Source organism: Sphaerodactylus townsendi, linkage group LG03, assembly GCF_021028975.2.
Source record: "Sphaerodactylus townsendi isolate TG3544 linkage group LG03, MPM_Stown_v2.3, whole genome shotgun sequence".
NCBI classification, from domain to species: Eukaryota; Metazoa; Chordata; class Lepidosauria; order Squamata; family Sphaerodactylidae; genus Sphaerodactylus; species Sphaerodactylus townsendi.
In genome coordinates, this window is record NC_059427.1 from 96,420,814 (window position 1) to 96,446,921 (window position 26,108).

The following is a 26,108-nucleotide window of genomic DNA, read 5'->3' on the forward strand; positions in this document are numbered from 1 at the left end:
TGTTGTAAGGATGCAATGGAGGCCAGGAGAACAATGCAAGCCGCTTTGGGTCCCCACTGGGAGAAAAGCGGAATACAAATGAATTAAATTAAAAAAAACATCTAGGATAGAAGGTAAATTTATTACTTTTCTTACACATTGCACAAATATTTGCTTGACTCCTTCTGTCCTGATTTTGTCCTTATAATGTCTCATCAACTTAATGACCAAAGAAAACTGGGCTGGATTTATTTGTAACTGCTGTTCATTGATGATGAATATATTGTAAAACTGTATCTGCCAGGCATTTTTGGTTAAGGATGGAATCAGGAATTATATGTTCATCTTTAAGAGATAATTATGCCCTATAATTCCTATAATCCTATTAAAGTTTTTTACCCCTGCTACCTTCCATTTCAATTGTCACATCTAGGTTGGAAGGCAAGGTATCAGAATAAGTTTAACGAATAGATTACTGTACTTAATGGACTGTCCCATTACATTTTCATACATTTTCTATGCAGCTTTCGCTTTACAAAATAACGTGCTCTACATTCAATTTATCAAGAAAAACTCACTGAAAGACAGGAGGACATTTCACAAATGTCAAAGGAAACGGGTAGACAGACAAGTAATTTTAAAACTAATCTCATTATGTACAGTAATTTTTACATTTCAGCTTACTGCTAAAAATATCCTGGTTTATATTCAAGGACTAAAGGCACACTTTGGCAAGTAAGCAAAATGGACACCTAGAAATTACATAATTCTTTTTTAAAAAGGCTGTCACTATATTTTTCCTTTAAAAAACTCTTTCCTCCAATCGGAACTAATTATTCTTTCTTAAGACAGGGCAGGCTTTAAACTTCAACAGGTTGATTTAACAGCCAGAAGAGAACCTGCACTGATACTTGCAGGGTTCTCAGCACAATCAGGAATGAGAGAGCAGACAGGCAGACAGTATTTCAGCTTTCAGAGTATGGCACCTTGAGGCAGAGACAGCTGGTCTGTGAACAGTGTCAGAGCTGGCTTTAGCTGCTCTTTGTTCAGTAGTTTTATTTGACTTATTAATACTTTTCTCCTTTCCCAATATTTTATATGAAGACTTTGATTTCTAAGCTGCCTTGGAGAATACAATTCAACAGGTCAGACATAAGTATTTAAATAAATAAGTTATTTGCAGACAAAACACACCAGAAATTTTTGCTAAGGTAGTACTCTATAATAAACTATAATAAACAGGTCATGGGTTGCGATCAGTTGAAGCAAGTGTTTTCTTTTCGTAAGTGGGAGGTCATTGCTTAGACACGGAGTGCAGAGTTAGCACTCCAGGAGAGATGTGCAAGCAAAACTTGCCACATGACAGGGAATTGCAGCAACAAGAAAATCAAGTAAAATCGCCCCACTCTTTTGCTTAGGGCATATATCAGTGAAGGAGGTGATCTTATGCAATTTTGTTTTTGTTGCTGCAGCACCCTGTGGCACCTGTTTCTTGTCAAGGCTCTTCCAAACTGGGGAAGGGGAACTATTGAGAAATAACTGCTCTGCCAACTACTTTCATGAACTCTTCTGCTAAATCGAACGTCTACTGTGCCCTTCCTTGAAGGAACACAAGGTGGCATGATGGATTCCCTTCTCTCTTTTTTTTCTGTATCAGAACAACCCTGTCAGGCAGGTTAGGCAGTAAAATAATCTTCCAGTAAACTCCCTGACAATAGGGGAATTTGCACCACATTCAGTGGGACATCTATGTTAATTAGCACCCAGGGCAAGAAGTGAAACTGCACATCTCACATTTGTGGAAGACCCCACCCACCTGTAGAGGAACCCCCCACTCACCTGTGGAAGATGCCAGGGCTGGCAAGAGCCTGTAGTACTGGCAAAGGTAGGCAGCTTGGGCACAGCTGGCAATGGAATGGGAGACAAAGGAGGAGATGGAGGTGGCATGGGCAGTCTCCACCACCTCTGGTCACAAAGGGGGAGCCCGGAGCCAGTGTACCTGCAGCATGGTGCTAAGCCAGGCCAGCTGGAGGGAGCATAGCCAGTTCCCAGCACCACCACAGGGACTCCAGCCATCCTTTGAGAGCTGAGTTAGATGTCACTCCTCCTGCATTCCCTCCTTGCAGCCAGCAGTGGCACAGAGGAACATGGTGGCAGCCCTCTGAGAGCTGGCCATGGAGTCTCCCAGAGGGCGGGCAAGTGGCTGAGAGGGAGGGCAACGAGGGAGGACGACGAGCAAACGAGCAGGAGGGCAACAAGTAAGCGGAGGCTGGTGGGTGGGGACTCCCTTCCTGGCCCGTGCAGGCTGCAGAGGGGAGAAAGGGTGGTGAAATGCACCCTCCATGTGACCCAGTCGAGTGTTTGGGTTATATGCTCCCTCTGCCCCCCTAGATATGCCAGTGACCATATTACATCTAGTCTGCAATGTTATTCACCATGCTACATATGCGCTGCTCCTGGTCAATAGCCCTTTCTCCCCCACCACTGTTTACTCAGTTTCAAAGGGAAATAGGCCAGGGAAAATGTCCAGCCTAAGACATCAGAAAGTTGTTGCCAGTCAGAGTATGCAGTACTGAACAGGATGTGCTCATAATCTGACTCGGTATATTAACATCATGCATTCAAAAAGTTTTCAAATAAGAGAACATTTATTTAAGGGTTTTTTGTGCATTACTTTTCATGCCATCTTGTTCACAGGACAGGAGTAGTTATTCATAGATCCCACTTTCTGAATACTAAGTGTGCAGGAGTTAGAGTGTGTGTGTGTGCGTGCGTGTAATGTATTGTCAAGTTGTAGCCAACTTACCGTAACCCCAGAAAGAGGCTTTCAAAGCAAGTGAGAAGCAGAGGTGGTTCGCCTTTACTTTGTATGGAGATCAGGCTATACATGCTAACTTCCCTCCCATGTAAATAATAATCTTATATTGCTTAAAATAATATTTTAAAATTTAATAATTGGATGCATGCCAATTAAATATAAAGATGCTTTTGAAAAAATTCATCACTGGCTTCAACAGATCCTTCCAACTATTATCTTCTGTTCCTGGATAAGACAGTTGAGAAAGCAGCTGTGGAGCAGCTCCAGGCTTTTCTGGAAGACACATCAGTCTTAGATCCATTTCATTCCAGCTTCCACTCTGGCCATGGAACAGAAATGGCCTTGTTCACCCTTAGTGGTCTCTGGAGGTAACTGGACCAAGGCAGGTTGGCACTGCTGTTGCTGCTTGATCTGCCAGCAGCATTTGACTTGGTCAATCACAATCTTTTGACTCACCATCTTTCCTATTCAGGGATACGGAGGACAACCTTGCTTTGTGTATGCTTATTCCTCCAGAGTTGGAGACAGAGTAGTAATCAGAGAGAGAACCTCGACATGCCATTCCTTGGAGTGTGGGATCCTACAAGGGGCAATCTTTCTGTGATGTTATTTAACATCGACATGCATCCTCTCGCCAAGTTGATCCTGAGCATCAGGATGGGTTGCCATCAGTATGCTGTTGACATCCAGCTGTATCTGTGGATGGATGGATGGATGGATGGATGGATGGATGGATGGATGGATGGATGGATGGATGGATGGATGGATGGATGGATGGATGGATGGATGGATGGATGGATGGATGGATGGATGGATGGATGGATGGATGGATGGATGGATGGATGGATGGATGGATGGATGGATGGATGGATGGATGGATGCATGGATGGATGGATGCATGGATGGATGCATGGATGCATGGATGCATGGATGCATGGATGCATGGATGGATGCATGGATGGATGCATGGATGGATGCATGGATGGATGCTTTGGTCAGCTGCTTAGAGGCTGTGGTGAAATGGTGATGGAGATTCTGTGGCTAGGTCAGGGGTGAAGAGTTAGGTAGATTTGGCTAGCTTCTGACTCTTGATGGTGTATAGTCAACACCTATGCTGACCGTCAGGTATCTAGGCGTGATCCTAGATGTTTCATCCATGGAGGCACAGGTCACAAATGTAGTGCGCTTGGTATTTTACCACCTCTACCAATCTAAGCTGCTGACACCTTACCTCTTCCAACCCGACTTGGCCACAGTGACCCATGCAACCATCACCTCCAGGATGGACTACTGCAACTTATTCCATGCAGGGCTGCCCTTGGCCCTGCTCTGGAAACTCCAATTGGTATAAAATGCAGCAACAAGTCCTTACTGGGACCCTAAAGTGGGCACACATTTAGCCAGAACTCCACCAGTTGCATTAGCTTTGGGTAGAGTACAAAATCAGGTTCAAGATTCTAGTACTCACTTCCAATGACCTAAATGGTTTGGAGCTATTGTACCTGTAATATCACCTCTCCAGATACATTCCCAAAGAGTCTTATGCTCAACTAACAACAACTTGCTGGTGATCCCTGGCCTGAAAGCTCTCCAGCTGTCCTCAACCAGGATCAAAGCCTTTTTGGCTTTGGCCCCAACCTGGCTGAATCAAGTGAGACCTGGGCCCTGAGAGATTTAGCAGTTTTGCAGGGCCAGTATGACAACCTTGTTCTACCAAGCCTATGGTAAAGGAAAAAACGGTATCCATATAGTAGCCCCTCCTTTCTCTTTTCCTCTTTCCCCCTCTTTTCCCCTTAACTCATGGTGTGAATGGATGATGATTCTGGGGTACAATTAAACTGTTAACTCTACTGGTGACAAAAGTATTGAGTCTTGGATTGGCATTTTTTTATTGTTACCACTCAATTGGTAAACTGACTTCAAGGGGAAGGGCAGCCTTTAAATTGAAATAAATACATAAATAACATGACTACTGGCCTTTCTGAAGATAATTCAGAAACTATCTTCATTTCCAAAATTGAGATTTTAGAAACAATTTGGCTGCAGCTCTATAGCATTGCATCCTGCTGAAGGTCCCTTCCTTCCCCAAGCCCTGCTTCACTTCCTCTCTCCAGGTGTGCAGGAAACCTGGAGTTGTAGCTACTTCACTGGTCTGGTTGCTTTGAAAACAGATATCTTCTTTTTGTGAAAGCAAGGGAGGGTTAAGAGTCAGAAATACTCATCATCAGCTTGCAGATAAAGAACACAATGATAGGCCACTTATATAATGACAGAAAATATATCCCATTCTTATATACACACATTGCTTTAAAATGTAACTAACTTGGTAACTGAATGCACTCTATAAACATTCTATAATTGACCAATTCTAATGTATTTTTTTTCTCAAAGAGACAAACATTACAGAATCCTAGTGGTTATTTTTCGCTTCAAAGAAGAAGAAGATCCCCCCTTTCCCTCCTATAGGAGACTCAAAGGGGCTTAGAAACTCCTCTCCCTTCCCCCCTGAGGCAGGTGGGACTGAGAGAGCTCAGAAGAAATGTGACTAGTCCAGGGGTAGGGAACCTGCGGCTCTCCAGATGTTCAGGAACTACAATTCCCATCAGCCTCTGTCAGCATGGCCAATTGGCCATGCTGGTAAGAGTGATGAGATTGTGAGTTCCTGAACATCCTGGAGAGCCACAGGTTCCCTACCCCTGGACTAGTCCAAGGTCACCCAGCTGGCGTGTGTTGGGGAGTACAGGCCAATCTGAATTCCCCAGATAAGCCTCCACAGTTCAGGCAGCAGAGCGGGGAATCAAACCCGGTTCCTCCAGAATACTCTTAATCATTATGCCACTGCTGCTCATGAAACAAGTAACTCTGCAAATAATTTTGTATAGATCTTATTGCATGTGGGCTTTTCTACACATGCAATAAGATCTACTCTAAGTGTCCTACAAATACTTGACTCATGTTTCTCGAAACAACTATCTTTTACAGCTCAATAATTAAGAACAGGTATACTCTAATCTGCTAAACCTAACAAAAAATTCCTACAGAAAAATGATGTCCTTCCTAGACAATGTGATTGAGAGAGCAGTAGCAGACCAACTACAGGTCTTCTTAGGTCACTCATCTGCTTTAGACCCTTTTGGTCTGGCTCAGGGGTAGGGAACCTTTAACACTCAAAGAGCCATTTGGACCCGTTTTCCACGGGAAAAGAAAACACTTTGAGCCGCAAATAATTTTTGACATTTTAAAATAAAAGATAACTTACTGTATATATTGGGGTTTTTTTACCTTTACTCCACTCATTTCACTGAAATGCACATGGATGTGCCCAGCCCTGCCCGCCCTGCCCGAGGCGAGGGCAGAATGAGCCACCAGGAAAGCGCCCACCCCGCTTGAATGGGGTGGGTGAGAGGGGAAGCCCATGGCACTGCCCAGCCGGCCACAGGCAATTGGTGCGCCTGCCCTGCTGCCTGCAGGGCGGGCAAGGATGAAGCTGGCGGCTTGGGCTCACCGTCCGCCGGGAAAGCACCCACCCCACTCCAATGGGGTGGGCGAGAGGGGAAGCCTGCGGCGCGGCCCAGCTGTCCGCAGGCAGTTGAAGATGGCACGCCCTGCCACCTGCTGCCTGCAGGGCGGAAGGCAGAGGATGAAGCCGGCTAACCGGCCAGAATGGAGAACCACACGGTGCAAGAAGGGCAGAAGAGCCGCATGTGGCTCTCGAGCCGCAGGTTCCCTACCCCTGGTCTGGCTTCAGACCAGGCTATGGGATACAGGTGGCTTTGCAGGCTTTAACTGACGACCTCCATCTAAAGGCCAAGCCTCCTTGTTGCTCCTACTGGATTTTTCTGCTGCCTTTGATACAGGGGACCATGCCATCTTGTTGAGGCTCCTGCAAGCAGAGGTAGGCATCAGAGGTTGTGTGTTAGACTGGTTCAAACCATTCCTCACAGACCAGATCCAAAGGATTGCCACTGGAATCTATGCTGGGGTACCCCACAGGGCACAATCCTATCCCTCACACTCTTCAATCCCTATATAAAGCTTTTAGGCCAAATCATTGGCAGTTTGGGGTTGGCTTTTATCAATTTGCAGTTGATACACAGCTATACATATCCGTAACCAAATCTCCTGGTGATACAATAGAGGTCCTAAATCTCTGCCTGGCTGTTGTGGTTAAATGATCAAGGGTAAACAAATTGAAATTAAACCCTTGGAAAGGTAGAATTAATTTTGGGTGGGAAGGCTGAGGTCTTGAAGGGCATTAAGCACCCCACTTTTGATGAAGTTCAAAAGTGTTCAATTTTGTAACATTTAATATGCGTGACCTCAGCTGACTCAGTTAAGAGCCCTCGGGTTGTATTGGCCCCAACACTATTGCTGGAGAAGCAAGTTAATGCAGCTGCAAAAATGGCTTTCTGCCAGCTCAGCCTAGGTCATAAGATGGCACCTTACCCTGGCACAGTTGAGCAGTCCACCTGGATCCACAACAAAGTAACACTGAGACTAGACTATTGTAAAGCAATGTACATTGGTCTCTCTCCCCTCAAAATCAATTTGGAAACTCTAGTTGATGCAGAATTCCACGGCTCAGCTATTATTTGGAATTAGAGCTTGCACATTAATCCCATTCTGAAAATATTCCACTGGCTGTCCACCAGCTACCAGGCTCAATTTACGGTACTGGCTATCTCATACAAAGTCCTTCACAGCTCTCAACCCTCTCATATCTGCAAGACAGTCTCTCCCCCAATGGTCTGCCTAGACAACTTTGCTCATATGGGCAAGGCCTTTTGCAAATGCCAACCTGCAAATGGGCAAAACAAACAACTGTCTGTGCACATGCCTTCTGCATTCTGGCCTACCTGCCAACAGAGGACAGGAAGGCGCCCACTCTCCTGGCTTTCCACAAACTATGCAAAACCGAATAATTCAAGAGGGCTTTTCTACGCATGCAATAAGATCTATACAAAATTATTCACAGAATTACTTGGATAAATTATTAAGGAGTATAATCCATACTAGTGCGTATACTTTGCTATAAGTAGGATCCTATGTAATTTTGTATCCTTTAATGTGTCATGTTAATATTTCTAGTTTGTTTCAGTTCTGTTTTTTAGACTTCTGATTGGTTTTACAACCCTAATCCTATTGCATTGTTTACCGAATGTCCCATTCTGTTGATTGTATTGACTCACCCTCTATAATCCTCCTTGAGACTATAAATAATGTAAACAAATAAAGTCTACAATACTATGTGTGGAATAGTTTATGTGTCTAAACTACACTCTTGAAATATTTCATCATAGTTCAGGAAAATTTAAAAAAACCAGATAGTACAATAACTGCAGTCTAGGAAAAATATTACTTGTATTCACAACATGGAAAGAAGGCTCAGAGTAAGTGGATGAAACAGGCTGTAAAGGGTGACAACAATTACAAGGAAGTATGAGCACAGGAGACAGGGAGGTTATCTCTACAGACTATGCTTCAGAAATATTACTATAAGCTCCCACCTGTCACCTTCCCCCTCCTTGACTCAGTGTGATACAGTTCTGACCTCTGGCACTGTATCTGCCTTGCACCATAAGCTCCATGGTGACCTTTCATAACTGCTCTGCATGCACCTGCACGCATGTACACACAGGAACGTATTATTCCAAGTAAATCCCCACAGAATTACTTATAGTCCTCCAGCTTTGGTTGTTTGAATAATAGTTGCCAACTATTTATAGAATTAATGTCAAATGGAATGTTCAATACAAGAAATGTCAGTAATCAGATTACATTCCACAATAGAACAAAGTTCACTTATGAAATAAACTCATGCTGATTTCATATTATTGTTTTAAATAATGCCTATTTAATAACAATTTGCAGAAGATTTTGCATCAAGAATTGAAACACATTTGATAGGCTTGGAATGTCAAAGGACCCATCAACCAATATGACTTAAATGAAAGGCAGGTCTGGATTCAGAACATTTACATTCTTTAGTTCTTAAACGTGACCTGAATTTGCACTAGAATCTAATATGTAAGCAACAATGAAAATCGCATCTCTGAAAGGACTGTATCTACAGATTACCTGCTTCATTAGAACAGGAACCATGAACTCTCTTAACAGGCCAAGTTACATGACCTTTCTGTCTATAAATCCATTTATAGTAGGTCTCACATTTTAACTGATTAAAATGAAGTAATAAATTCCCTCAAATACATGCCACTTCTTATCCCAATTGAAGGAACACAACTACTTCACAGAAGTTCCAGAAAAAGGAATTTATGTTACTTGCCTACACAAATACCTCAGCATGGTTGAAGTTATAGAGCAATAGGAAGGAAAGTGCTGTATAGGGACACTAATGGTAAGCAACAGGAATAACAATGCAGATCAAATATGCCTGTCACATTAGAGGAGCCATTTTCAGGAAAGAATGGAACAAGCTCAAACAATGCTTTTTACATTAACTAAAATGATGGTTGCATTTGTGTCAAGTATTTTTTTATAATTTAACCAATACTGCTAAAAATTGCTTCAAGGGGGGAAAAACCCTTTTCTATCATGTACTGAAAAAGGAAAATAACAGATAGATAAACATGAGGGGGTGGATTTACAACTGATAGAAACATGTCCAATTTGCTTGACGAAAAACTCTTCTACAGAAAACTTTTTTCCAACATAGGAAAAAACCATGAATGGATCCTGCCTACATATTCAATTATCTGTGGAACATAAGAGAAACAGCACTTGGTATTAGTGTGGCATCTAGTTCACTGTGAAGGCCTAGCTTACAGTTGCTGCAATAACTGTTGTGGTAGCGGCTTCCTAGAGTCCTGGGAAGAATGGTGCCGTTTGGAACCACACTTCCCTAGAGCTGTGCTCTCAGCCTCTGGGTTGACCAGAAGACTTGTTCCCAGGGAAGCCAGCAAATCCCTGCTGCAGGCAACTTTTCAGCAGCAGTAAGAGGGGACCTTAGATCTCACTCTAAAAGAAAACCACTAGGGAGCTACTTTTGTGCCATTTTCTATGTAGGTAGAAAAGGCACCAAAAACTCTGCTGCTCCCCCGCCTCGCACAACCAGGCCAAGGACACGGCTTGCCAGTGGACAAAGCCCTCGGAAGCTATTGAACTTTATATGTCTCATGACATCTGGATACCACCTCCTCAGTTTTATGAATTATGCAGACTCTACAACTTCCCTTCCCGATTTGCGTAGGTTTGGCTTTGAGCGAGCTGCAGAAGGATGTGGATGATGGATGCCTGTTCTGTTGATTGCTTCAGATGGCTTCATGCAAATATTACCAGGTGATGAACTATATCCCGAAGATCCAGATTTTACAGGAGAAAGAAAGCTGATGTTGACCACAAATAAAAAGTCTGAGGATGTCTGGAAAGAGACCAATAGCTTTACCAGGTAGTGATACAAGACTTTAATAATGTTGCAATTCATGTGAACATCCCATCCAAATATAAACACATCAATCCGCTGCCACTGAACTCTAAAATGGGAAACAGTTTAGATTGCAGTAGCAAACTGTAGTATTCTTTATGCCATCACCATTTCTAAAATGCCATCCCCTGCATTACATTTATATTCTATCTTATGTTTAGACCCCCTCGTAACATGCTATGGATTGCAATTTAAATTGTGATGCCGCCAACTGACAATTTTACAGTTTGGAAATTGGTATTTGTTTTTGTTATTTATGGTTTTAGCACGTTGTTATTGGTTTTATCTGTGACGTTTTTAATATGTACATTGTATACCACCCAGAGCCCTTTGGGGGTGGGCAGTATATTAAATTGAATGAATGAATGAATGAATGAATGAATGAATGAATGAATGAATGAATGAATGAATGAATGAATGTCCTTTCAGTGAGACAACTCAAGTTAAAACTAGAGATGCGCAATTTCAAGCACTTCAACACAGAACCTGTGATTTTCTTTGCCACTTGGGAAATCGATAGCAACACAAGGTTCCTGAGGCTGGTGGTAGGAGAGAGTTATTACTACAGCTAGTTCTTCCTTTCTTTTTTTAGAGTCCCCAGTAACTTCTACCATTTTTTTCTTCTACACACTTTCAGTTATATCAGAAAAACTAAAATGGGTATAAATAGGGGGGGGGGGTCAAAGTGTGATCTAATCTCATTCCACATTTACCACAAAACAACCGCTACACCTGGGCTTAGTCCAAAACCTATAGTGTAATATCTTACCCTTATCTGACACAATTTCAGGGAAAAAGGGAAGAATGATACCTATTGATCATAATGGAGCTTAATCAGGATTCCAGCTTTTCAAAGTAGGGGGAATGTTCAGTCATCAAGGACATTTTTAAAAAAAGTTAAACGAACTGATTTCTAAATGACAGGGACAAATCTATCTCCTTGAAATTCTGATGGATGAACAATAAATTGCTGGAGTTTTCGAACTGGGCAGCAAGCAACCATGAAGAATGAAAATTAAAATTAGCAATAACCTTAAAAAATGTGAGGGGTGGAAGTTGTGCTGCTTTGTCACCAACAATGTCACAGGCCATTAATAAGGTGGTAATATGTGGAATATGCTTAGATGAACATCATTGCAATAGCAACATATGAAGCATTCAGGAGCAGTTCTTGGAAAACTAACTTACCTAAGAAACTGCAGCATCACTGAAATAGCACAGTCTGTGAGCAATGATTAGACAACTTCCACTGAAATTGTGAACAACAATTAGGCAGCACCACTGAAATTCTATAGTCTGTGAGCAACGATTAGACAACTACCATGTGCAGGGGTAGACTAGAAAGACAAACAATCCTGGAAAGGGTCCCTGCCCCAGTCTATCCCTCCAACAAAGCAGAAGGACTAAATGCTGGCTCTCTCAGAGTGGCTATTTGTTCACTGCAAATGGGGCAAAGACCATCTCTTACTTGAGACCAGACATCCCCCCCTCCCAGTCATCAGCTGTCCACGACTTTTCTCAGAGGCCTTACTGGCCTGTCTGCCCTGACTATTGGTTTGCCACCCATACACCTTTTGAAAGGGCAGAAGCTATTCCCATTTGCAGAGCACAACTTTTTGCCTCCCGTCTCACTGCAGCCTAAAATGCCTCCTTGAAATGCTGTTCCTGGAGTACAAGGGAACCCCAAGAATAGCATGCAGAAGAGTTAAGGAAAGGGAAAGAGGCACAAAAACACCCCTCACCCCTCCTGGAAAACCTCTGTTGGATTCAACCCATTAATTCAACAAATGAAAGAGAGCCACAGGCAACCCCCTTTTCCTCAATCAACTACTACTAGGAGAAAAGCTCAGGTTACTACATAAAGAAGGTCCGAAAACCTTTTTTTAAAGTAAAATTTCACATCTAGATGAGTTTGGTGAAAAGAACCTCACCTTCAACCCATATAAAAAACATAAAATCACTGCAAGCCAAATGAGGAAGCAGCAGACTGCATTCAGTTAATTTTACCTGTTGACAAGAAACCTAAATGGGTTAAACCAGGGATAGGGAACCTGCAGCTCTCCAGATGTTCAGGAACTACAATTCCCATCAGCCATGCTGACAGAGGCTGATGGGGAATTGGATGGTATCCCTGAGCTATCTGGAGAGCCGCCAGGTCCCTGGGATTAAACTCTAACTTGAAGAACTTAACAAAGTACTAAAAAACAGAAGCTGTCTAAGGTAGGTTGTTTCCCAACACCCATTTCCAACATCCTCAACATCTTTTTACACAGAGTTCCTCATTTTCATACAGCAATATCCTCTGGCTGAGACATGGAAGTTTTCAGTCTCAAAAGTAAGAAGAATGTATCCTCATAAAAAGAAGTGCATTAGTTCCCAGGGTATAGCAGTTACTGCTCAACCAACTCATAGGACCCCTGCTACCATTCTGGCTTCATTTATGACTCATGGCAGCAAAATCTCATAGATAGCAAAAGCTTAAAGAACACACTCCTCATCAGCACATGGAAATTTATTTTAACTGTGTTAAATTTATATCCCACCCTCTTCCCAACCAAAGCTGGGTTCAGGGAGGCTTACAGGGCTTTAAAACATCAATGAACCTCATAGCTAAGTCATACGCAGCCAAGTCGTTCAACATCAATGTTTACAAAATACTTCTCAGAGAAACTGAGCTATGTTATTGTCATGTGAGAATCTCATTAGCAACAAATAACAGTTTCATAGATGGAAAGTTATAATGTGCCTCAACTAAAATACACAACTGACTGAAGCTAATTATTTCACAAACTCCTTCACAATTTTTTTACTTGTATTCAAGTATTCTGCCCAGTTGGAACTAAACAGCTGCAGATTTAACTCTAGACAGTAACAACCACAAGGAGACTGCAAAATGAATTATCACTTTATCTATAACTATGAACGAAATATTAGTAGTGCCCCACCATACATAAATGTTTAAGAACAGTACTAACTATTCTCCAGTTCTATGACCAGCACATCAGAGGTCTGAAGCCATAAACTGGTGAAACTGAAATTGAACGTAAGAATTTTCTACAGGGTAATATAGAAAGGGGACCTTTGTATGATATCACGTAAGAGGATTCTCATTATGATACTGCAATATTTTAAAGACTTATGTTTTGAACTGGCAATGTGAAAGAACTTGGTAGTTCAGTGAAAGATGTGGTAATTGGGAATGTGAAAAATTGGGAGACAAGTTGGGAGGCAAGTAAAACACACACAAATTAGTCCACCTTTCAGAATGAAATGAAATTTTGTAACAGTGTTGCAAAGTAACTGTTACAGACAATTGATACTATAGCAAATCTTTTTGGTCCATGATTCAAAAGACAGTCAGTGTTACTGGTAACACAGCTACTGCATTTGACTATATTACTGCATACTTTGAGAGTGCTAGAAAAACACTTACAAATGTTACAGAATTCAGGTATCTTTAGATGCTTAATCAAACCTGGAAGCCTCCTGACTTTCTGCAAACTATGCAAAACTTAATTATTCAGGAGAGAATTTTTACAAAGGTAGAATAATTACCAAATTATGTAGGGTGGTGAGAACCACAAAGGATTGTGAAGAGCTACAAGCGGACCTTGGTGAATTAGGTGAGTGGGCTAAGAAATGGCAAATGCAGTTCAATGTAGCAAAATGCAAAGTGATGCACATAGGGGCAAAAAAATCCAAACTTCACATACACGCTACAGGGGTCAGTGCTATCAGTCACAGACCAGGAAAGGGATTTGGGCGTCTTAGTTGATAGTTCCATGGGAATGTCAACTCAATGCATGGCAGCTGTGAAAAAGGCAAACTCTATGCTGGGGATCATTAGGAAAGGAATTGATAATAAAACTGCAAAGATTGTCATGCCCTTATATAAAGCAGTGGTGCGACCGCACTTGGAGTACTGTGTCCAGTTCTGGTCGCCGCATCTCAAAAAGGATATCGAAGAGATAGAAAAAGTGCAGAGAAGGGCAACGAGGATGATTGAGGGACTGGAGCACCTTCCCTATGAGGAGAGGCTGCAGCGTTTAGGACTCTTTAGTTTGGAGAGGAGACGTCTGAGGGGGGATATGATTGAAGTCTATAAAATTATGCATGGGGTAGAAAATGTTGACAGAGAGAAAATTTTCTCTCTTTCTCACAATACCTAGAACCAGGGGGCATTCATTGAAAATGCTGGGGGGAAGAATTAGGACTAATAAAAGGAAACACTTCTTCACGCAACGTGTGATTGGTGTTTGGAATATGCTGCCACAGGAGATGGTGATGGCCACTAACCTGGATAGCTTTAAAAGGGGCTTGGACAGATTTATGGAGGAGAAGTCGATTTATGGCTACCAATCCTGAACTTTTTGATCTGAGATTGCAAATGCCTTAACAGACCAGGTGATCGGGAGCAACAGCCGCAGAAGGCCGTTCCTTTCACATCCTGCATGTGAGCTCCCAAAGGCACCTGGTGGGCCACTGCGAGTAGCAGAGAGCTGGACTAGATGGACTCTGGTCTGATCCAGCTGGCTTGTTCTTATGTTCTTAATAATGGAATGGTTTAGAAAGATTCATTTTCATTCATTTTCCAAAGCATACAACAAAATATTTGAATCACACAAACTTGTGTAGTTTACCCACTGCTGCCATTGTCGATACAGCACCCAGTAATACCCCACCCAAACCCACCTAGATTGTTCCAAGGTTGGGGAAATGACACAGGGAAAAGCTCCATTCATATGTGATTCTAACTGAACACTAAACATACAGAAACTGAGGAGAACGGTCCATTGGTTAATTACTATGAAGGGGCCTTCTCCTGGTGGGTGATGAGGACATCTTGCATGGGTGATTTCCCAACCCATTCTCAGGCAGGCAGGAACTTGAAATTGCCACTTCCTGCTGAATGCTTGGGCATCCATCTTGGCCCCAGTAATCAACTGACAAAGCAGTAGTAAAAAACTCACAAGATAACAGTGAAAAAACAGGAAGCAACAACCACATAAACTCACATCAACCCCAATACGTAAGGTCCTCTAAACTCTATATGAAAAAAACTACATAGTGGCATACAAACTTGGGTTGAACCGTATAACCAAAATGTGTTGACCTGAGTCAGCAGAATAAAAAACTTGGGTCAACTTGGCTTGGATCTGTGAACAATTGGACCCTGCTTTGATGGAATAGATCCCCCCCCCCCCGATAGATTGTTGCATTGGGACCACCAACAAAGACTGTTCCGGATATGACTGGTAAGTGGAAGAGAGCAATCCTTCTCCATTATTTGTTGTTGGTAAGGTTTCTGGAAGAGCTGGAGGGGTCTTGCATGGAGTCTGCCCCACTGCAGCCTATCTATCACTGAGATGAACAATCCCATCAGACTGGTGAGTTGTACTAGAGAGGCTCCTCTGGCCGGGATGATGGCTGCCACAAGCCGTTGGATTTTGAGGACCTGTGACTGCGGAATGAAGAGTGAGTTGAAATTGGTGTCGATAATTGCCCCAAGATGCTCCATTCTTTTGGCTGGTATCAGGGAGCTCTTCTGCAGATTGACCAGGAAGCCGCGCTGTCTGAGTGTCTCCTGAACTGCGGCTACATCCTGGATGGCCTTTTCTCTGGACCCCAATCAGACTAGGATATCGTCCAGATAGGGGTGGACATGTATGCCTTGTTCCCGCAGTTCCATGATGGAAGCCATTAGAACCTTCGAGAACACCCGCGGTGCCATCGCCAGAACAAAGGGTAAGGCCCTGTATTGATAGTGATCCTTCCCCACTGAAAATTGAAGAAAGCACCTGTGAAGCGGATTGATCGGAATATGCAGGTATGCCTCCGTCAAGTCCAAAGAGGTCAGGTACTCCCCCGGGCATAGATTCTCCACAATGGATTGAAGGGTCTCCATTTTGAATTTTCTTGTTTAAAGAACCTGAGGAAATGTTCATTGGTTTCTATGGGACCTTCCTGTGTTTCAGAAAAATGTTCTGAAGAATCACTAAGCTCCCCCTCACTGCAGTCCCCCTCCTCAGGCAGATTGAAAGGATCCCTATAGGCAGTGGTAGCCCTATCAGCAGTTGGGGTAGGTGACCTGGAGAGGGATCTAGATCTGGGTCTACATCTGGAAGTGGATCTGTGAGGAGATCTCCTTCTTACCCTGTGTCTAGCAGCCTCTTTCTCCTTATCAAAGGAATTAATTTCCTCCCTCATAGTCTTTCTGAACAATTCCATTAGCTCACTGGGGGAGGCATTAACCCAAGACCCAGAAGAGGAAACTAAAGGGATCGAGCTGGGAGTGACCCCACCCTCCGTCCCTGTCTCTCTCATCCCGATCTTGCCTGGTAACAGCTGTAGAAGCAGGCGATCGTGGTCTCGCACCCGTCATGGCCCTGCCAGAGCCGCTGGCACATTCCTCGTTGTCAATCAGCTCCCCCATCTCCAACCCTGTCTCTGCGCTGGCCTCGCACTGCCTCAGACAGTCTGTACGAATTGGGGAGCGTTGGGGGCAGGTCGGAGCTACACCTGCCGCAACCCTGCCAGGGGCGCTGGTGCTCCGTCTCCGCAGCTCAGATCAGGAAGCCTCCTGGTACTTTTTCTTGGCCGCCGGAGCCTTGGTGCTCCGCTTTGCAGCAACAACTCCTGCTACCACCTTTGAATGTCTGACCCCCACCAAAGACGTTGTCCCTTCCACACCATTATTGGGCTAACACAAACCCCTACAGGTCGCTGCCCTGGTGCCCTCCTCTGCCAACCGGCCGAAGGTGTCTGGTGGAGGGGAAAGATACCAGGCAGCCATTTTAAGGTGGCTCGCTGTGGCGGTGCGGTTTTTCGGCGGGAAAATTAAAGGTAGCTAAAACTCCCCCCAAAAAACAAGGAGATACATGAGAAACCTAGTCACAATAACTCAAACACTACGACAGAAGACATGACGAACAACAAACACATAGAGTAATCTAAACACCAAACTGCTTGGAGATCTGAACAAGTGCTGCTCTCCCTGCCGAGGCAGGAAAAATACAGGGGCCAAGATGGATGCCCAAGCATTGAACAGGAAGTGGCAATTTCAAGTTCCTGCCTCCCTGAGAATGGGTTGGGAAATCACCCATGCAAGATGCCTTCACTTGCCTCCAGGAGAACAAGCAACTCACGTATAATTCTGTTATGTCTGGCACAAGGTATGGACCCAGATCCCACCTTTGTATCATTATATTCACAGTCTCTTTAGCACCTCAGAGCTCTGAACTTCTTTGAAGAAGGATAACCACCACCCCTCACCCCACCCCCAAAATTGCTGTAAGCTGTTCTGCAGTTCCAGGGCAGAGCACAATAAATATTTAGCAAAAGAGAACACAGCACATTATGGGAAACAAGGAACAATGCCTGATTATGTGATCAAGAGTATTTGGAATAGTTGCTATAAGGTTATCCTGGAACAAAACCTGCACCTACACAGATTCTGGAGATCTCACATTATCAAGGCTGGGAAGTGGGCTCATCCTATGACATAGTTAGAATGAAACTGTTTCCACCTCTCTTCATAAATTACCCCACACAGTAGAAATTTACAACTCCATCTTCTACAGACCTATGACCAATACTTTTAAGGATTAACTATTTGCTCACAATTATAACACTATTCACATTTGTTAATATGTTTTACTTGCTAGTTTTAATGAAGATCTTAATAGTAAATATTAATAGTAAATAGGGTTACAGATTGGGAGCATTGTATTAGCATCTGAGCATGAAGTTTACTATACCTCCAAACCAAGCAAAGTCAAACACTACTTCAATGCAGTACAGCCATCAATGTGCATTAATCTGTCTGGATAGGATGCTACTACTTAATTACAAGTCAACATGCAACTGGTCAGAATAAAATTGCATTTATCATAAAAATAGACACTTCAGAAATGTGGTTTAATGAACTTTCTTTATTTGCCCACAATTATAACACTATTCACACTTGCTATGATAGTTATGATTATTTTACTCTATATACTTTTTTGGTCAACCATACCAACCCATAAAATGAAAGAGTTCACTGCTACTACTTGCAACTGTGAATTCCCTTGTGCCTTTCCATTGACACTAACCAACCAAATATTCTATCAGGGATCCACTATTGGATCACTGTCATTTTCACTTTTAAAAGCAGCCAGAGGGGTTCAATTTGTGTTTCCTCCGTGCTAAAATTTTAGCACGGAGGACAAAAGGTGAGAATCAGTAACTGCTAGTGACCACAAGTAAATGGCTGGCTAAAAAATAAAGCTGACCCCACCCAATAAGTGCCTGCAGCCAAAAAGTATTAATTCATCCCATGAACACTACTAGATCAACCTTCCAAGTCACGCAAAAATCGGTATGCATCAGCCACACAATTTACATTTATTCCAACATGCAGTGCTTTTTTGAGAATTGAAAAATGTACAAAACATAGTAAAAGATCCCTTTGGGGTGAGCGGTATAAAAGTATAATAATAATAATAACAACAACAACTGCAAACAATAATAAATTGATATCAAATAATCCTCCTTTTACACATGATCCCTGAGCCACATCACTGGTTAAAAGCTTCATATTAAAGGCACTGTAGGGTTTTTCCCCATGAAGAAAAATAACCTTGGACGATCATCTCATTAACTGTACAGTGACCATTTTTGTAGCTAAGCAGAAGCCACTCAAATGAAATAGAATCTTCTTGAATGAAACAAAGTTGCACAGGCTTTTGATGTTGTAAAAAGGCAGGACCACTGGAGTTAATTAATAAATACAATTTAAAAGATTCCTGCCATTGATCAGGGAGATGATTTTTAAAATACAGATTTTAAAGAGATGTGCTTATAAAATGTGGCAGGGACCACTTTAAAGAGGGTTTCCCCCTTCTGACACAAAGCCACCTGTGAAATAATATACGTACTATCAAAATAAAGTATGCATTTTTTTCTTCAGAATTTTTGTTTCTTTGCAGAACTAAGTCATCTGAATGTCTGATTAATAAACGTTGCTTTTATTATTCACCAGTCATATCCATAAACCTCAGCACACCAAAGGAGAAGTTGTTGTTCTGGTCACTAAATTGTTATGTATATATGTATCCCTTCACATTTATGCAGGGGGTATTATTTGCAAAACTAGAAGAGATATGTCTCCACTGACTAAATCTACCCAAAGTTTACAGAAAGCTCTTTATCAACTTGAAATTCCCTCTCCTTTTCAAATGCTAAAACAGTCATGAGGGCAGCCATTTTTGGCAATTGAAAAGGTACAGGGAGGCAACAAAATCCCTCAATCTGCTGTGCTGCAGCCTGATCAGGATTGGACCCTTGCACAGTGATGGGATCCAAAAATTTTAGTAACAGGTTCCCATGGTGGTGGGATTCAAACTGTGGCGTAGCGCCAATGGGGCTGGGCGGGCACAATAGGGGCATGGCCGGGCATCCCAGGGGCGGGGCATTCCAGGGCGAGGCTGTGGCAAGGACGCAGCCGCTGCGCTGGTCCTTGGGCGGGGAACCAATGCACGCAGGCGCAGGCTGCCACGCATGCCGGTGCACCTCCTGCTAGACTGCTTCAAGTTCTGCGCACTACTGCTGAGAGGAGGGGCTTAACTAAGGCAAAAATTACATGGCAAAATCACCAATTATTAACCCCCTCTCGGCACACACAAATAATTAGTAACCTACTCTCGGGAACCTGTGAGAACCTGCTGGATCCCACCTCTGCCTTTGCAGCATTTTAAAATCATTTTAACATTGAGACAGCATCCTCTTGGTAGTCACAAGGATGCTGTCATGTCTAGTTTGCCCTCCTTGTGCAAAATCTCATGCACCTAATTTCCAGGCACTATATTACTTAGGGAGGAAAGAATTAGGTGTGGTACAGCATCTTGCACAAGCAGAATTACGTTGTCTAGTTATGTTCCCACTTCCACATCTCTGGATCTATACCACATTAGCTACTACACAATACAGAAGACTTAAGTTGTAGATCCTCATATCTTCTGAAAAGCTCTTGGACCAACCTCAGTGACACATCTAACACTAAATTACTGTTCTGGCCATGGGAAGTTGCCTGTATCCAATACTGCTTGCAGCAAACATTACATTATTCTGTGTAAATACCATCCTACAAAGAAGTTAAATTATGTCTGATTTCAGTATATGCCTACAGAATGAAAGGAGATTGTAGTTCGTCAATATGATGTAACATGTTCATATGTTACTCTCTCCTTCATATGTTTTAAAGCTGACTGTTGGCATTCAGTCTGGCTGAGTCTGTTAGCTTCTTCTTCTCAGAGGAAAAAAAACTGCTACTGAGGATAATTTGGCACAAGTTTAACCCAGATAATTTATTCCCTACCCTAAATCTCCATGTGGGTTTGATGACATTAATAGCTGTTGCTTTTCACCCTAGAAGTGGGATGGTGAAACTCTGGCCAGCCCGTCTGTCAAGCATTTTGGGGTTCTTCTAGACAAGAAGCACTATTAAAGTGTGAGTTAATTCCATTACTAGCAGCAACATCAGCAATAGAAAAAAATTTACTTTCAAGGAAGACCATCAATCTGTTCTAGTCACCCCAAGGTCAGCAACAAACTACAACAAAAGCCTCTGGACAAAGTAGATAAATAAAAAGCCAGATATATGAAACTCCAAGACTTGTAACTTATAATTATTGCTTAAGCACTGACCCATAGCAAGATAAATGAATTGGATAACATATGGTTTCTGCTATGTTATGATTCAAGCCATTTTGTGATTACGTAGCTTCATAAATCTCTCAAAGAAGTTGAATTTTTGGTTTTTAAAAGTGGCAATAGCATTATTTGATTTGCTAGACAAAGACCCTTATTCATACTCCACATTCATGAATGGAATTACCTTGCACTAGCAGATGGAAATGCCTTCCATTAACAGAGAATTACAAAGGGATCCAAGCTAAAGTACAAGAGGTATTGGGGACGCTAATCCTTCTGTTTAAGCCTCCCTGTTTGGAGGTTCAAGGGTGCCTGGACTACTCAGCATCCTGAGAAATGTCATTCCCATAGGCTAAAAGGTATTTCTCCCACTAAACCCAGAGGAGTCAAGGCTGCTAAACTCCATCTGCCAACATAGGCAGGCAGACACAGAGAGAGTTTGGAGAAGGTTTACTGGCACATGGAAACCATGTTTCCCATAATGCTCAGACCCACCAAAGCAAAGTAACTAAAGTATAAAACCATCATGTTTCAAATGTCCATTATTATCTGAGCTACAATATTTCATTTGATGACAATATTTCTTTTAATTCTTATTATACCTCATTATACAGATTACAAAGCGGCCACAATGACTCTTGAAAACAGAGCCTATAATTTTAATCAAACCAAAGTTCTACAACAGATACTTTTTTGACCCTCTTTTCCGCCAGTTTACAAGATGGCTTACATAGGCGAAGGACTAGCTCATGCGTTCCACCCCATGCTACAACAAAACCTCCAGTATTTGAACAACTCTTGCAATTTATTCCAGAAAAAAAAAGAATTGGGCAGAATATATGAATTCAGTAAATATTAAGGGGAAATTGTCAGCTGGCCAAATACATTTTACCTCTAACTAGGTAAGGCTTCATCTTTAAGTTGAGGTTACAAATTTCAAGCTATGAGCACTGACAAACCTGACCTGGGTTTTTAAGCTCCCTTATGGTAAGAAAAACATTAGATATATACAAACATTTTACAACAGTTTCCTTTTAAGGTAGATGAAAATGGCAAGCTCAATTAACCCACCTGTAAGTAGTAGGGAAAGCAGCTGCCTTAGGTATTCTGAAAAGTACTCATATTTCATATTCTGCACAATTATGTCATCCTATTTACTACAAAATGATAGTAATCCAAGTTTACCTTTCAGTGAGTCATTTTCAGCTCTCATTATATCAATTAGTGAATTCTCCAGTGAATGCATGTCAAAAGTTCTTGTGCGGTCCTGCAGATAAACACAAATGCCAGTTTAGAAAAAGAACAATAACAGTAGCTAAGCAAAAGCTTCCTGAGTTAGATTTCAAATAAGAAGCCATAATGCTAACAACAATAAAAATGAAGATTAGAAGCAGTTTAAAGAAACAAGAGCTCAGAAAGAACGCAGCATTTCCTGATGTGTTCAGTGTGTTCAGCCCTTCAGTGGGATATCACCTAAAAGCTCCAAATAAAGCGTAGGGATGCACAAATAACAAAACTCATGGAATGGTACTTTCTCTCTCTCTTGCTCTCCCAAAGAGATTTTGGAGTAGGTTTACTGGCACATGGGAGCACACTCTACTCCTGGGGTAAAGTGTACCCTACTTCCCCAAGAACAGCATAGGGAAGGAGGTTGATTGTTGGAGGAAAAAAATGCACAAATCACCCCACCCCCACCCCCACCCCCAGGAAAGTGTTCTGTCAGCAATGGAAAATGGGAACTGAATGAAAATGTCAAAAAAGCACACAAAAATACTGAAATATAACTTCAGATTTGCCAGGGGCGTAACGAGGCAGCTCTGGGCAAACTGTAGCCCTGGGCAAAACCTGAGTTGGATGCCCCCCCCCCCCCATGGGCGGCCACTCCACCATGACCAAAAAACTTTTTGCATCAGGACATTGGTGCCTGTAGGGGATGCATTTGTAGACATATCAGCACCAAAATTTCAGCATATCATCGGGAGACTGTTCTTATGCTGCTCCCCAAGTTTGGTGAGGTTTTCCAAAGTTATGGACTCCCAAAGAGGGTGCCCCATCCCCCATTGTTTCCAATGGGAGCTAATAGGAGATGGGGGCTACAGTTTTGAGGGTCCATAACTTTGGCCCCCCTGAACCAAACTGCACCAAGCTTGGGGGGTGCCATCATCTCCAGATGATACCCTGAAATTTTGGTGCCGATACATCAAAAAATGCACCCCCTGCAGGAACATCCTAGAAATTTGCCCAAGAATCTTTGTTCTGCATTGAGTTTTCTGCATTGCTGTCAATGGGGGTTGCAGGCGGGGGGGGGGGGCACAGTTCTGAAGGCACAGTCTCAAAACTTTCAGGGTCTCATCAGGAGACTGCCCTAATGATACCCCCCAAGTTTTGTGTAGTTTGGTTCAGGGGGGCCAAAGTTATTGACCCTCAAAACTGTAGCCCCCATCTCCTATTAGCTCCCATTGGAAACAATGGGGGATAGGGGTACCCCCTTTGGGAGTCCATAACTTTGGACTCCCCAAACCAAACCTCACCAAACTTGGGGGGTAGCATAAGGACAGTCTCCTGACGATACGCTGAAATTTTGGTGCCGTTAGCCTAAAAACTGCGCTCCCTGCAGGCCACAAATGGAAAACCACTAAAATACCCAAAACCGAACCCAGCATTTTGATACCCCCCACAAGGTGATGCCCTGGGCAGCTGCCCACCTTGCCCAATGGGCATTATGCCAGTGAGATTTGCTCATATACACCAGTTAATAGTTCATATGTAGTATGTGGTCCATTGCACTACAATTTAGTTTACCGCTAAGGTCAACCTAGAAGACCAACTACAAGGAACTTCAATATACCCTGTCACAAGGCAGGAAATCCTTACAACATGCCAGATGTTTTAGAGAAGTTTCTTTCTCATATGAGTGTACAAGTAGAGATGTATTCAAGATCCCTGTTCCTTACCCCTCCTCCCAATTCCATGAAGAATTATACTTAATAGTACACATGGATCAGGCTTTTTCTATCATGGTGCCACAACCATGAAATTCTGTCTAGGGAAACCAGCTAAGCTATAACATTTGGTTTTAGACATTGATTGAAAGTATTTTCATTCTCTGAGGCATGTTAGTTTTCCAATTCCAATATGTATGGTTTGTTGCTGATTTTATAAATGAAATAAGCATGGATTTTCTGCTGTATATTCATTACTTATAAAATAACTACTTTATTATTTATTACTATGAACTATAAAGGTGGTCTGGAATATTGTTTAAAAAGATATAATGGAGCAAAGAAAAAGAACCAAGTAACCACAGCCAGTCCTGCTTGGAAAGTTGAATCACAATAGTAACATATTTGCTGCAAGGCTCTGTTTATCAAGTATAATCAGTATCACTCTTCAAGTCCTGATTAAAAGATATTGAGAATGGTAACTTTAAACTTCAGTGCAGGCAGATTTAGAAAGGCAGATAGATAAACAAAATTTTAAATACAGGAAATGTAAAATAATTATTGGCTATTCTAAGTACTCATATTGATATTAACTAAGTAGTAACATGTGCCAAGATAACTTTGGTAATGATCTTATCTTCATTTATCCTGAATAACTACTACATTTCTCTTATTTAGTCTCTTGGCAAGATTAATATACTTAAACATTAATAAAAAAATAACAATCCAACAAAGACCAACAAAAAAGCAAAGTTGGAAGCCAGAGCATAACACTACAAATTATAGCAGAGAAATTATATATATAAGCCACCCAGTGTCCAATCCTCGTTGGAAATGGACAGGATACAGATTTTTATTATTATTAATTATTAGTATTATTATTAGTAGTAGTAGTAAATTAATTATTATTAATTATTGGAAATTATTATTATTATTATTATTATTATTATTATTAATAATAATAATAATAATAATAATAATAATAATAATAATAATAATAATAATAATTAAAAATAGTAAAAATCAGTCTAATAACCAAAAAATTATCTTTTGACTTGCCAACTGATAACTTTCTTTGTGCTTCATTAACACAATAGATTCTCATTTGTATTTTTTGATCGGGTACAACAATTGGAGTTGAAAATATAAAATAAATCTTGCCAAATAATCTTTTAGGGTGTAAGCTCCAAGCTGTCCTCCAACATTCAAAATTCAAAGAACTCATCAATTGACTAAAAATAGTAACTAAATCTTTACTGTAGTAGGATAGTAGATCAAAACATTATTTGCCAGTACTATATGCCTAGCAGCAGTTTCACATACTCCACAATAAAAACTGCTCGGAATTCTATTTGCTGAAAATACTGGTACTCCAAATTGCCTTGTGTTCTATATAATAAAGGTTCATTCTGCACAGCACAAAAAAGACGTCTGTGAGACATCTTAAAAAGAGACGAAAGCTTCTTTTCACTCCACACATCCAAAATAAGATGTCTGGGAAACATCTTAAAAAGAGGTGGTTCATTCCACACACAGTAAGAATTCACTCAGGATAAGCAATGAGAGTCTGATGAACTATACACACATGCCTAGTTTGCCTCCCAACTTTTGATGTAATTTTCCAAGGCAAACATGCCTGGTTATTAGTGAACTAAATTTTAAAAGAAGGTACTTCAGGAAATTCTTTAGACAGATGAATGCCAGACGTCAGCTCTACTTTAGACAAAGTATTACACTGTTACTACAAAAACAGGAGTATATCCTTCTTTTCCTGCATCTTCAAGCTTGGAGCAGCAGGACATGATCTTTACATGCCATACACTTGCAAGCAAAACTACTTCCCTATGACAGAAGTGATCAACTTAAGTGTCCATCACAAGTACACTACAGTAGACAAATTAAACAACTGCCTCTGCACCAACAGAAAGGGCAGAATCTCTGGAAATAGTGCAACTGAATGTGGGTGAAACCACCTGAGAGACCAACAAGATTTTGGGGGCATAAGCTTTTTGAAAGTCAAATCTCCCTTTATTATACCCCCAAAATCTTGTTGGTCTAAAGAGCTACTGGACTTAAGCCTACCTATTCTATTGCAGACCAACATGGCTACCCTCTGAAACTGGAAATACTATGGCATACTTACAGGCACATCTGAAATTAACCCTAGTACAGCTCTCAACTATCAGGATAAAATCATTACAACACTCTACAAAAACTGTATGTTCTGAAGTAA

The 26,108-nt window shown here is 41.8% G+C and overlaps 1 protein-coding gene across 2 annotated transcripts in view; it reads right to left on the reverse strand.

The window, feature by feature from the left end:
• The window catches only part of CPEB4 (cytoplasmic polyadenylation element binding protein 4), a 78,913-nt gene that overhangs the window by 31,643 nt on the left and 21,162 nt on the right, over positions 1 to 26,108 (reverse strand). For both annotated transcript variants that reach the window (XM_048488157.1, XM_048488156.1), the window contains exon 3: positions 22,119 to 22,200. In XM_048488157.1, coding sequence (XP_048344114.1) covers positions 22,119 to 22,200 — 82 coding nt within the window. The remainder of the gene's footprint in view (positions 1 to 22,118; positions 22,201 to 26,108) is intronic.